We start from the raw sequence: 13936 nt of genomic DNA, 5'->3' as shown, positions 1-13936 counted from the left end.
AATGGGATTGAATTTCCTCCAGTGGCCAAGAAAACCTCGATCAAGATCCTTGCCTTTTATTGGCTATAAACTATTTCCTAAACTTCACACAATCTTTGGCTAGTAGCCAGCAGCTGCTTAGAAACTGCTTGTGGATGGGAAAGAGTGGCGAGTGGCATTGGGGGATAGGGAATGGGCAGAGGCGGGGCTAGCTGGACAGAGGTCAGGAGAAATGTGTGCTAGGTCTCCCAACATATACACAGACACCGTACACAGGTGTGTGAAATTCCTGTTAAGAGAACAGGCTTAAGATACACCTTTGTGGGTAAGATGACAGCCAGCACCTTCAGAACACACTGTATTTACTAGGAGAGAGCAGAGGACACAGGGCGAGGGGAGAAGGCTATGTAGACTTCACAAGGCTACCCAGGGTCTCCCGGATGGGGGAGAATATCCTGAGGTACATGCATGTACACAGCTTTGTTTTATATTTTACGGTTATAGGTATGTGTAGTTAACAAGATCATCTCAGTAACCTTATCACTACTGTCAGCACATTTTAAGGAACTGCACATATGATGATTAAACATGAAGCCAAGTCCCCTCTGCTCCCTGATTAATGTAAAGACAGAATTTCTTTATCTTGATTTTGCAAACTGCACTGCCCGTCGCAGGGCAGGGAGGGTCGTCCAAGGGGGTAGGAGGAGGAAGGGGTGATGCAGGGAGGGGCCAGCATTGGGAGGGGCCATTACCGAGCTGATGTGCTTCTGTGTCTGCTTGACGCGCTTCACCTCAGGCAGGTCTGGGATGGGCGTTCCTTGTCCAATCACCTCCTTATACTTCACCTGCAGGTATAAAAATGGGAACATGAGCATGTGTGTGGTTAGTCGCCCCACAGTGTACAAAGTCACGGTTTAAATAGCACAGCCTCTATCCTTAGTGGGAATGGGGCCACATTCTGATACTGGGTCAGAGGAGAACCATGTCAAGGACAAGGACACAGGGGTTCTCTATGATTTCTTTAGGGGTGGGGTCCACACTTAGGGAAGAGAAGGGGCTTCAGTCTGAGGTTTCCCATGTCTTATGCCACAGTTCATGTGCCCCGGGCAGACACACACACATACATATACATCTAGGAAGGGCCATTCTTTGACTCACAAGTGACAGTCTCTTGACCACATTCTAGTCAGGCACATCTGTATTGTCTTCCAACCTAGGTCTTAACCTTTGGACATCTTTATACCACCCAGTTTTAGCAAGAATCCTGCTAAGTCAGTTTAGCCAAAATCTCCCACCTGGGATATTTCATCCTCCTTAATATTTAATCAAATTCCTCAGCCCCAGCCCCGAGGTGAAGTCTGACTACCTTGATCTGCCATTTTAGCCATAATCCCCCCACCTTCACCTCCCTGTTTCTTCTGAGTGATATTCCATCCATCCACCCCTCATAAAACCCTACTTTCCCTTGTATTCAGAATTGAGCTCAGTTCTATATGGCGATCTCTTTTTCGCTATATTACAATTGTCCTGAATAAAGATCTTTTTTTTTTTTTTTACTAAACTACTGTCCAACTCTGGTTCATTTTGACACAGGGCTCTCCATTCTTCATGTCTAACAAGTACTCATGAAAACTGCCTTGACACTGCATTATGGCATTTTCCTCTTATTTTAGCAACTTCGGCTGTTTTGGTGACAAAATCTTTGAGTGCAGCTCAGCCATCAGTGTGGATGATCAAAGGGAGGCAGAAGATACTGAAAATGAATCCCCAGTGGGTGTCTTTACCGAGCTAATGTGGTCCTGGGTTTGCTTCACTCTCATCATCTCCGGTGTCTTTCCAATCGCCGTTCCTGGTGAGACATCCTCTTTATATAAAACCTGAGTATTCAGAATTAGGACAGTGTTACACAGAAGAAAGGAAAACACAACCATTCCTGGAGAAAGAGTAGGAAACATGCTTCTGTGAAAACAGAAGACACTAGAGAATGTTCTTAGGCAAGTGCTGGAGCGTCTTCTGCATCAGCCCCAGTAACTCACACACGTAGCAACACGCATCACTTTTCAGACCTGGAGATTTCTTTTAAGATTATCATACTGTATTAATACATAATGAGAAAAGCCAGAAAATGTTGATTAAAAAACACTCCAGTGTGAAACACAAGATCCATTAAATAAATATAAAGTCAGTCGGTTATTTTGGGAAAGGATAATAAATCACAGTGTCGAAAAGAAATCAATCTTCTTGGAGCAAGACAACACGTGTTACTGCCCTGGGATTAAAAGCTCCTTTGTTAGCAGATTTAAGTTGTTATTTCTAATGGTCTCTGGAGTGGTGGTTTTAGAGTGAATTATGGGGAATTTTAACAAATAACTGCTAGCATTAACAGGGGAGGTTAGATGTTAATTGTCTGAATCAATGTGAGGCTAGTATATTTTTAAAGAGACTGAAATTATTAGGTTAGCATTAAGTGGAAAATAAATGGTAAATATACCGAGCTGAAATTCTTTTGATTTTCTTTAACACGCAGTATTTCTGGTGTGTCTTGAACAACTGTAATTTTTCCTTTACTGTTTTTAAGGTCATACTGGTATTGGAGCTATGAGAAAAGAGTAAACATCTTGTTATGAAAAGAGAGAAAACATCTTAAGATTTCAACATTGTTGTATATATTTTTAATTGTCCTATATTGTGTAAGGGAAGTTAAAACCTTATATATATATATGTTTTTAAATGTATCTGCCACAATAATCATAGATAGCCAATGAAAAATTCAATAAGAATTTTGGAGAGAAACTGAACTTTAAAACCCTAAAAGTTTTTTTTTTTTTTAAATATCTCTTGCCTAGAATTAACTTTGAAAAAAATGTCACCACCTGGAAAAGATGGTGATGGTTCATATTCAACAACAAGAAGTCACTAACAAAGTGCAACATGATTTGGGACTGAGATAATAAGGTGAACCCGGAGGAAACTGGAACACACATCTCCTGGGCAGGGGTGGGAGGTGCTGAGGGCTACTGTAGGCTGGATACCCAAGCATGTGTGCCCAGAGGCATCCTCCTTTCCCCGGCCTCAACCCAGGTCCCAGTGAGCTGTGCCTTAGAATCAATAAAAACTCACAAGGCTGAAGTTCTTTTGGTTCTCCCGGACCCTCTGCATCTCCGGGGTGTCCAAAACGATCTCATAATATGACATGCACTTTTCTGCATCTTCCTTGTACTTTTTCTGGAAATAGATTCCAAGAAATAACGATAGTGAACAACACAGGGATATAGACCAATGGGACCTAAAATAGCCCTTCCTGCTCAGCTTAGGGAAAGGTTTGTTTTTTTGGATTGTTTAAGGATGTTAGGGAGTTGTAAAGCAGAACCCTCTGGATCAGTGAGTACCAGGCCTCCTCTTTGCAGAACTGAGCCCAGGATCCATTGTCATTACCCATTGTCATTTTGGTGGTGGAGAAGAACTGCGGTGTTGGAGAAGACTTGAGAGTCCCTTGGACTGTAAGATCAACCCAGTCAATCCTAAAGAAAATCAATCCTGAATATTCATTCATTGGAGTGACTGATGCTGAGGCTGAAGCTCCAATACTTTGGCCACCTGATACAAAGAGCTGACTCATTGGAAAAGACCCTGATGCTGGGAAAGATTGAAGGCAGGAGGAAGAAGGACAAGGGGATGACAGAGGATGAGATGGTTGAATGGCATCACTGACTATTCAATGGACATGAGTTGGAGCAAGCTTGGAGTTGGTGAAGGACAGGGAAGCCTGGCATACTGCAGTCCAGCATGCAAAGAGTTGGACACAGCTGAGCAGCTGAACAACAAAGGTGTCAGTGGCTAAACTGGCCAAGCAGAAAAGACAATGGCACCCCACTCCAGTACTCTTGCCTGGAAAATCCCATGGACAGAGGAGCCTGGTAGGCTGCAGTCCATGGGGTCGCTAAGAGTCGGACACGACTGAGTGTCTTCACTTCCACTTTTCACTTTCATGCATTGGAGAAGGAAATGGCAACCCACTCCAGTGTTCTTGCCTGGAGAATCCCAGGGACGGGGGAGCCTCATGGGCTGCCAACTGTGGGATGGCAGAGAGTCAGACACGACTGAAGTGACTTAGCAGCAGCAGCAGCAAACTGGCCAAGTGGCCGTATGAGAGAGGTGACAGCCCCTGAGGTTCCTGGCAGCGACAAAGGGATGCCTACAGTAAACTGGATGGAGCCAGAAAAGTAGGAGGGTTGAGAGCTATCAGCAAGGCCTCTTGAATGCCAGTCCTTGGTTGGTGACAAAGATATTGTCACTGAGCTGTGAGCAGGTATGGTTGGGCTCCTGGCTACAGGGGTGAGCCAGCAGGCAGGTCCAACAAGAACTTCTAGGATGAGGCCAGGAAAACTACATTCCCAGGTGTTATGAAGTATAGCCTGGTCAAGCAACTACTGCTTTCTAACTCAATGTTTAGAAGACAAGCAAAAAACTCTGATTTGGGGCTACTGAAATAAATTGCAGGTTCCTGATCAGCAGTGAAGGTTAAACCAAATGAGGATATATCTTGGAGTATGAAGGACATCATAATTTTCTTTATCTCTTTGTAGGAAGAGAGAGAGTTACCCATCAGGAAGAATCAGGGTTAGATTGTATGGTTAGTGTTGATGACATGATCTCAGTCTTGTTAAACTGATAATCAAATGTGGGTGATCGACTTTGTTTCTTCCAGATTTGCACACAAATTTTACATCCACATTTTAAGAGACTGATTTTTTAACTGTGGGTGGTAACTCATGCCTGTTTGAATGGCCATCATCAGAAAGACAAGTGATAGCAAACAACTGTTGGTCAGGGCGTGGAGAACAGTGCCCCACTGGGATTGTAAACTGGGTTTGCCTCTATGGAAAACAGTATAGAGGACCCACAAAAAATTAAAAACACAAGTACCACATGATCCAGCAATTCCATTTCTAGGAATATATCTGAAGGATATAAAAACACTAATTTGAAAAGATACCTGCACTTTGATGTTCATAGCATCATTGTAATAGTTGAGACATGGAAACAACCTAAGCCTCTATCAATAAATGATGGATAAAAAATGTGGTGTGTGTGTATATATTCAGTTCAGTTCAGTTGCTCAGTCGTGTCCGACTCTTTGCAACCCCATGAATTGCAGCACGCCAGGCCTCCCTGTCCATCACCAACTCCCGTGTATATATACACATATATATATATATATATATGTTTAATTGTGGCTGATTTGCATTGCTGTGTGGTAGAAATCAATGCAACATTGTAAAGCAATTACCCTCCAGTTTTAAAAAAAAGTTGGGCTATATATGTACAATGGAATAATATTCAGGCATAAAAACAAAATCCCACCATCTGTGATGACATGGGTAGACATGGAGGGCACAACACTAAGTGAAATAAGTCAGAAAAGACAAATACTGTATGATCTCACATATTTGTGGAATCTAAAATCAAACTCGTAGAAAAAGTGATCAGATTTGTGGTTGCCAGAGGTGGGAGTTGGGGGTGAGGTGGAATTGGAGAAAGGTGGTCAAAAGCGACAAAACTCCACTTATAAAGTAGTAGGGATGTAATGAATAACATGATGACAACTATAGTTAATACTGCTGCATGGTGTGTGAAAGTTAAGAGACTAAATCCTGAGAGTTCTCATCACAAGGAAAAATTTTCTTTTTTTGTTTTCTCTTCTTACTATATGATGGATGCTAATTAAACTTATTGAGGCAATCACCTCACAATTAATATAAGCCAAACCATTACACTTAATAGCTCAGTTGGTAAAGAATGTGCTTGCAATGCAGGAGACCCCAGTTCAGTTCCTGTGTCGGGAAGATTCGCTGGCAAAGGGACAGGCCACCCACTCCAATGTTCTTGGGCTCCCCTGGTGGCTCAGCTGGCAAAGAATCTGCCTGCAGTGTGGGAGACCTGGGTTCGATCCCTGGGTTGGGAAGATGCCCCGGAGAAGAGAACAGCTAGCCACTCCAGTATTCTGGCCTGGAGAATTCCAGGGACTTGATAGTCCATGGGATCGCAAAGAGTCAGACATGACTGAGTGACATTCGCAAACCATTACACTGTACACCTTAAACTTACACAGTGATAACATTCAATTTTATCTCAATAAAACTGGAAAAATAAATTTAAAAAATTATGTGTATGCATGTGTGTGTTCAGTCACGTCCAACCCTTTGTGACCCCATGGACTAGTCAGCCGGGCTCCTCTGTCCATGGAATTTTCCAAGCAAGAATACTGGAGTGGGTGGCCAATTCCTACTCGAGGGGTAAAACCCATGTCTCTTGTATTCCTTCACTGGCAGGTGGATTCTTTACCACTGGTACCACCTGGGAAGCCCTTAAAAAATTAGGAGTAGAACCATTTTAAGAGTTCTTCAGTACCTTAAAATTCTCTTCTTTATTTTAATTCTGATATAGGAATCTCAAATTTAACTCAAACTTTCATCATAGATGAATCCCTTTTTTACTGGCAAAATTGTAATTTGAAAGAATCTCCTTCAGTATTAGTGGAAAGACTTGTTCTTTGTGATTGGGGTCAATGTGTGATATCCTGATGAATGTCCTTACCTGGCTTGAAAGGTTCTTGACTTGCTGGGCATGAATGATCTCCGGAGTGTCAACCACAGAAGTGAAATTGGCTTTTTCCATTTCTGCTGATTGCTTATACTTAATCTACAAAAGGACCATCCAATAGTTGGGTGAATGTTTACAGTGCACACATTTGTTAGCTCAGTTTGAGTATTAAGTGATTAATATTTCTTTTCTAAAAGGATTCATTATTCAAAATAAAAACAAAAAAGGATTCATTCATCTGCTACTCAACAATTTTTTTTTTTTTTTCTTGTGTTTATAGCTTTATGCTAAGGAGTGAGATTCGGAAAGAAAGGTTGAGTCCTAGGCTTACTATCTAGTTGATTGGGGAGTGGGCGGGGTGAGGGCTGGTGAGAGTTGTGCAGGGTTTGGGAAAGGAGAAGGAGAGAGATAATCAATGGATAGTAAGGCATTGATTGTTTTTCGAAGAGCTGGGAGAAGGACAGATGAGAGCAGCCCTGGCAAAGGTCCTGGATCCTTTCATCAGAACAGATTCCACCATGCCATTATATGCATCTGACTGTAATTGACCGACAAGTAAGATAATAGAAGGAAAAAATTGTGTTCTTATAATCACCGCTACTTTTTTTTTTTTGAAAGACTGACATGGAACACTCACCTGACTGGCAATATCTGTAGCATTCCTGGCTCTCAGGAAGTCGGGAGTTTCATTGGCCATGGCATTCAGACCTCTTCCTTTGACTTCCAGCTCCAGATCTCTCTTATATTCTTTCTATAGTAGCATTAAAAGAAAATGTTACTTAGCTGTCATAGCAAGATAATAAATGTGCAGAGTGAATATAGATCCACATAACATGCCACCTGCATTGCTAGTCACCTTCACCATCCCTGGGGTAGGATGGAGTGGTGACGACAGAAGACCGCTTTAGAAAACTATTCTACTCATGCCAGAGCCTCCTTTGGAGCAATTTCTAGCATTCTCTGCTTAGAACATTAAAGTATAAAGCATATTTTAAATCTGGTTTGGTACATAAATGATTACACTTAGGTGTCCACCACTCCAGTGTGGTGTTTTTATTTAAATGGGCACAACAAATGTATCAAGATTAAATCAAAAGCTGGGCATAGCCACTATGGAAACAGTTACAATATCAACTCATCAGAAATCAAGATTTTTATGTAATGATTAATATCATGTTGAACAGATAATCTGAAATTCAAAAACTTTTTATCACTTTTTTAAAAAATGCAACTTGGCTAGGAAGGAGAAGATACTCAGTTGATCCTGTGCATGCAGTTGGCTGGGTGCCCACCTCGTTGAGGATCTGAGTGGCATTCTTTGCTCTTAGCATATCTGGTGTGTCTTCCATTTCACTGAGACCCTTCCCACGGATGCTTTCCTCTAGATCTCTCCTGTACTCTTTCTGTAGCACAAAATACAAGCAACAGTGCTCACAAGAAAGCCTGGAATGTTCCTCTTTGCTGAAAAGTCCCTCACCAAAATATTAAACCCCAAAACAAACAAAAACCTAATTTCAAACAGTTACAGTTTAGTCAATAAAAAATCAATAAAGGCAGGGCATAAGCTTCATCAGTTAATATCCAATATCAAATAAGAAACTAGAAATTAATAGAATGCTAAGGTAAGCACATTTTACTAGGTATTCAATTAAAAAATTAGGAGAATTAACGCAGGTAATAGATTAGGTGCTAGTATGAAACACATGGGAACCCAACTTGGAACCCAAAAAGTTAGGTGGTGGTGAAAATGGTAGGAATACATTGATGAGTGTCATTAGTGCAATTATTTGGATCAGGAGGGAGAGAAATGATCGAGTGGGCACTACCTCGCTGGCTATTTTGGTTGCATATTTGACATGTAATAGAGCTGGTGTGACCTCCAGGCCAGTCAGGTTTCTGCCTTTAATGGTCTCTTCATATTCTTTCCTATATTCTTTCTAATGTAAGTAGGAAGGAAAGACAAGAAAGAATGTTTGTTACAACTTATTTCTCAACCCTAGGAAGAAAACAATTACATTTTCTTTCTGTGTATGGCTTCTTGATCTTAGTTCTGCTGATAATCACACATTTGAAACATGATTGTTCTGGAAATATGCTGGGTAGAGCAAATTACTCAAGGGAACTTAGAGGCTGAGAACCTTTGGTGGCCTTTCATTTGCCCGTCTACCACTCCCAGGGGGGCTGGCTCTCTGAGAGGGGAAGGACGGATGTATCCCCAAGACTCAATCCATTGTCCTCTCTCTTGATGACACTTTTCTGAAGCAATAAAAGATTCTACTTCTGAATTAGAAGTGACTCAGGTGAAGAAAATAAAAAACCACTCAGAGGAAGGGGACCTTGAGGGCACCAAATGCAAATTTGCCCTTTCTCATAATCACAAGTATCATTCTAAATCACTGAACAAATAAGGTGCATAATGAAGTCCATTTGTTCACTGTTGGGGGGAAGGGCCACCACCTCCCCCATTTCTCAAATCCCTGGATGAGGTTGTATGACTGGGAGGCTTGGAATAGATATTGGGACTTGATTTTTGCCATTTTCAATTCCAACAGAATTTGACATCTACAGAAAAGTAAGAATAGTACAAGGATCTCCCACAGATGCTTTACCCAGGTTTACCAACTGTTTTAAACAATTTAAAATTTTCTGTTATCTGGCATTCTACACACCAGAAAGCACCCCAAACTACTACTTATATTAAAAGCCATTTATCTTTATGGTTGGAGATATGCCTATGGAGGTGAGGCAGAAGAAACCCAAAATAAGCCTGTTTCCTAATGAAGACAGACTTTCTCAGTTTCAAAATAACATTCATTCTTCTCCACTATTGTTTAAAATTTTAATTTTATTTTAGATGCCTCTGCTTACATTTCTAAATTAGGAAAAATGACAGTGACTTTTTTGATATTTTGATAAAAATCCTGGTTAAAAGAAAAAAAATCTTCCTTTCTGGGACTAGGCTTCCTATTAAGAGAACAATTCAAAGCCAACAGTGGGTCTGCATAGAGGGAACTGATTCAAAGAAAAAATTACATTACATTCAAAATTATTTCAGTATCAGGAACAGTTTGCTATGTCCTAATTCTGTGAAAAGGGTAGTTGAAATAAAACATATATGGTAAATGTTTATTATTCAGAACATTTTTTTATATATATAATGGAACCACAGGATTTGAGATGCGGAAAAGATTTTGGTAATCATATGTTGAATCCCATCATCCACACCTTTGGGATGACAACAGGCTCAACACTTGTTTGCATTAGCGCGATGGTATATTTGCTGCGTGGGGGTTTGTGCAGGACTTACCCCACTCTGCATCTGCTGAGACTCCTTGGCAGTGATGTACGTTGGTGTTTCAAAATCTAGCATAGGCTTCCCTCGTTCCTTTTCGTACTTTTCTTTGTATTTCACCTAGTGATAAAACCCTTATGAGATATCTCTGGCCAATTCTGAGACAGACCAGTTTAACAATAGCATTTTTAGTTGATACATTATGTCCAATTGGGTGGCATCTCATTGCCACTCAAAACAGTTCCCTGTCGTGTTTCAGAAAGTAACTTTTTATTTTGGCCTGGCAGGATAACACCATAACTGTCTGCAAGGCATGGTCAGGATTTGTGTTCAATTCAAGGAGACAAAAGGATCACTGCAGAAGAATCAGCCAAGACAAGCATTGAGACAAGGAAATAAACGGGAAAACTGCCCACAGAGAAGGTTCGCCGAGATTTGATGTGTATAGATGTGAATATTTTAGTCTGAGCATCAGCCAATATTTCTAATAAAAATCTTCACTCTTCCCTTGATAAGAACTTTTATCAGGGGCCTGGGGCCTTAATTTAATAGATAATGCATACAACTTTATTTACATATCAGTAACTCAACTAAGGTAATAACTGGTCACATATTCAATGCTACCAGTATAGATTGGTATGAAAATGAAAACCAGTTGATTAGTCATTGACTGAATTGCTAACAAACCTGACATTCTCAAAAAGACCCCAAGGCTATTTTACAAACACAAACTCTTCATCCTCATCACAGGGACCCAGGAATGGGAGGAGCCTATAGATATCCCTAATTTACACAGGAGACACTCAAAGACAAAAGCGTGGGTCACACAGCATCTTCATAGCAAAGTCCAATCTCAGCTCTCTTGCTTATGACACATTAACATAGAGGTCCAGGAACAGGAGCTGCTTTACAGATGAACTTTACAGATGATGGAAGGCACTTCCAGTAATTCAACCTTCTTGTTAATGCCCAATGGGGAAGGAAATAGCTGAATTTGTGAAATAGAAGGTCATGTGGCAGTGAATTCCTTCCCTGAGTTCTTTCCTGTGAGAATCTTACTTGTATAAATTTTGCAGTTTCTTCCACACCCAGAGACTACTTCAGTGGTGACCTGATCATATCACTCCTCTGCCCCAAATCCTCCAAAGGCTCCCTATCATTCTTAGTAATATTTTCTTTTCTTTTTTTAAAAAAAATATATTTATTGATTTATCTGGCTGTGTCAGGTCTTAGCTGCGGCATGTGGGATCTTTAGTTGCAACATGTAGGACCTAGATCCCCAACCAGGAATCAAGCCCAGGGCCCCTGCATTGGGAGCACGGAGTCTTAGCCACTGGACCACCAGGGAGGTCCCACTAATATTTTCTAAGGGGTCTGTCTCCCTGGTGATATAATCTTTATGCTTCCAGTCCCTGTGAGTAACCTGAATAACACATACTGCATGCCTACACACTATTTCTCCAATGTATGTAAATATTGTTATCATTCATAACATGAACATTTGTTTCCACATGTTGCTAAATTCCAAGCCCATAATATCCTTGGGCATTTTCACAAGCAATTGTTGCTACAAGTGTAACTACTGTCCTCTAGGGGAATCCATGAAAACTTTTGACATTGTAGGTGAATGTGCAGGAAAAAAGACAGTCTTGGTCAACTTACGATACTCTGTAATTCTGTGGCCTCTTTTAGATGAAGCTGCTCCAGATTGTCAGGTATTGTGTGGTAGTGGCCTTTACTCTTCTCATAGTTCTTCTTGTACTGGTACTGAGGGGAAGGAGGCCAAAAAAATGCACATTGATGGCAAAGCTGCTCCGCATTCTTATTTTTCTCTTTAGGTTGGATATTTACACAGCAGCAGCATTGAGATCAAATGAAAATTAGCAAACACCACATAGGGGGTTATAAAAACATTTTAAAGGATGAAAATACATGTTCAGTATTGTCAGTTAATAAATACAAGGATGTAAGCACTTAGATTATATGGCTTATTCAAAGTAGGCTTTTAAGAGTGAAAAGTTGAAAGAAACTATTCCAAGTGTTAAGTCTATGTTTTTAGGAGGAGGAAAGGGAGTGGGTAATTGGGAGAAAAGGAAGTTAAAATATTCCCCAAATAGAAGCATTTTTATAATCTGAGAGATGTTGCAGTCCGTGGAGCACTGGTAGATTAATATTGTCATTTGGAAGAATGCACTCAGAGAATAGACATGCTTTCGGTAGCGGAGGAGGAGATGCATGTGACCTCAAAGAAGGGATTTAGCTGTAAATGGGTGAAACAAGCTGTTTTTGGAGCAAACGATTGAGCTTACAGAGCTGGCAAGGTGGCTTGTATTCAAGACATGGTTCATTATCAGAGATTCCTTCATGTCAGTCACAGGTTTGTGAAGTTTCTTCAAATCAGCCTTATACTTAACCTGTGCCACAGTAAGGGGGAAAAGGAAATCATATAAATAGGAAATGGAAAATGGTACTAATGAAACCATAATAAGATATCTCATCCTGAAAGAAATGCTGGAAATGCTGATAAAAAACCATAACTCATTTACAATAGCCAAAAACGGGAAACAACTCAAGTATCCATTGACAGATGAAGGGACAAACACATAAAGTGGAATACTATTTAACCATAGATAGAATGAAGTTCTGACATACACTATACATCACGGATGAACCTCGAAAACATTGAGCTAAATGAAATAAGCCAGATCAAAAAAGGACCAATATTACATGATTCTACTTACATGAAATCTCTAATAGGCAAATTTATAGGGACAGAAAGTAGATTAGAGCTTACCAGGGCTTGGTGGGAGAGAGAAATGGAAAGTTCCTGCTTAATAGTTACAGAGTTTGTGTTTTGAGGTGATGAAAAAGCTTTGGAACTAATAGTGGTAGTTGGACAACATGAATGTAATTAATGCCACTGAATTACATATTTCAGTCAGTCAGTTCAGTCGCTCAGTCGTGTCCGACTCTTTGTGACCCCATGAATTGCAGCATGCCAGGCCTCCCTGTCCATCACCAACTCCTGGAGTTTACTCAAACTCATGTCCATCGAGTCAGTGATGCCATCCAACCATCTCATCCTCTGTCATCCCCTTCTCCTCCTGCCCCCAATCCCTCCCAGCATCAGGGTCTTTTCCATACTTAAAAATACTTAAAATGGCAAATTCACATTACATATTTTACTACAGTTAAAGAAGCACATACCTCACTTGCAAGATTATTAGCATCTTGCATGACTTTGTAGAGCTGGCTATCTTTTGGATTGTATTTTGGTGTCTTGCCCTTCTCTTTGTTGAAATTTTCTCGGTATTTAACCTAATAGCAAATGCAAAAATCCAAATTATTCCTGAATGTCAGTTTATTTGAAGGCTGAGGAACAGGGGAAATGTAAGTGCAAAAGAATATATGTTACGCATAAAGTGATCATATAATTTATTATCCAAAGTAGGCCACTTTTAAGAGTAAAAGGGAGCATTATTAATAATTATGTAGAGACAACAGGCAATTGAATATAAGAACAAATGACATAGTATTTGTTTTGCTCATTTTTATATTATCCAGGGGTATGAAAGATTCACTTCCTTTTGATGCAAGACAAAAATGCATGGGAAAAGGCTTCTGGCTAAATTCAGAGACATGATCTAATATATTTGATTTGAAGCATTTCAGTCTTCCTAACTAGCAAAACCAAAAGCATTTTAGGTCTATTACCAGGAGTTCAAAGAGGCTTTATAAATGATCAAGATAGCGAGAAGTAAGGAATCTGCTGAATTTAGGAGAATTTATTATTTTGTACTTTAGCTATATCATTTTAATTTTAATTGGCAAAATATTGGCATAACTTTTGAGTAAAAGAACAGAATTTGGGGGTTAATGGTTTTGATATAATTTCAGGTTAGAAGGAGGAAAGAAGTGAGATAAATTTAACATAAAGAGAAAAATAAGATTAAATATATTTTACTTGCAGAATATATATAAGAAGATGCAAAGGATTAAATAAATTCAATTTAAAAAATAAGTGTGATGCCTGGCACTAATAGTTGCTTAATAAATGTGATT

At 40.0% G+C, this 13936-nt stretch overlaps 1 protein-coding gene across 13 annotated transcripts in view; it reads right to left on the bottom strand.

The window, feature by feature from the left end:
* Window positions 1–13936, bottom strand: part of NEB (nebulin) — a 205399-nt gene that overhangs the window by 15583 nt on the left and 175880 nt on the right. For all 13 annotated transcript variants that reach the window (XM_070476218.1, XM_070476209.1, XM_070476208.1 and 10 more), the window contains 12 exons: window positions 13082–13192; window positions 12184–12288; window positions 11537–11641; window positions 9890–9994; window positions 8409–8519; window positions 7875–7985; window positions 7220–7333; window positions 6577–6681; window positions 3100–3204; window positions 2471–2575; window positions 1764–1856; window positions 732–824 (listed from right to left, as the gene is read on the bottom strand). In XM_070476218.1, the coding sequence (XP_070332319.1) occupies window positions 732–824; window positions 1764–1856; window positions 2471–2575; window positions 3100–3204; window positions 6577–6681; window positions 7220–7333; window positions 7875–7985; window positions 8409–8519; window positions 9890–9994; window positions 11537–11641; window positions 12184–12288; window positions 13082–13192 (1263 nt within the window). The remainder of the gene's footprint in view (window positions 1–731; window positions 825–1763; window positions 1857–2470; window positions 2576–3099; window positions 3205–6576; window positions 6682–7219; window positions 7334–7874; window positions 7986–8408; window positions 8520–9889; window positions 9995–11536; window positions 11642–12183; window positions 12289–13081; window positions 13193–13936) is intronic.

Source organism: Odocoileus virginianus, chromosome 13 (assembly GCF_023699985.2).
Source record: "Odocoileus virginianus isolate 20LAN1187 ecotype Illinois chromosome 13, Ovbor_1.2, whole genome shotgun sequence".
In the NCBI taxonomy this organism is placed as follows: domain Eukaryota; kingdom Metazoa; phylum Chordata; class Mammalia; order Artiodactyla; family Cervidae; genus Odocoileus; species Odocoileus virginianus.
Note: the sequence above shows the minus strand (reverse complement) of the source record. Positions and strands in the feature narration are given on the sequence as shown.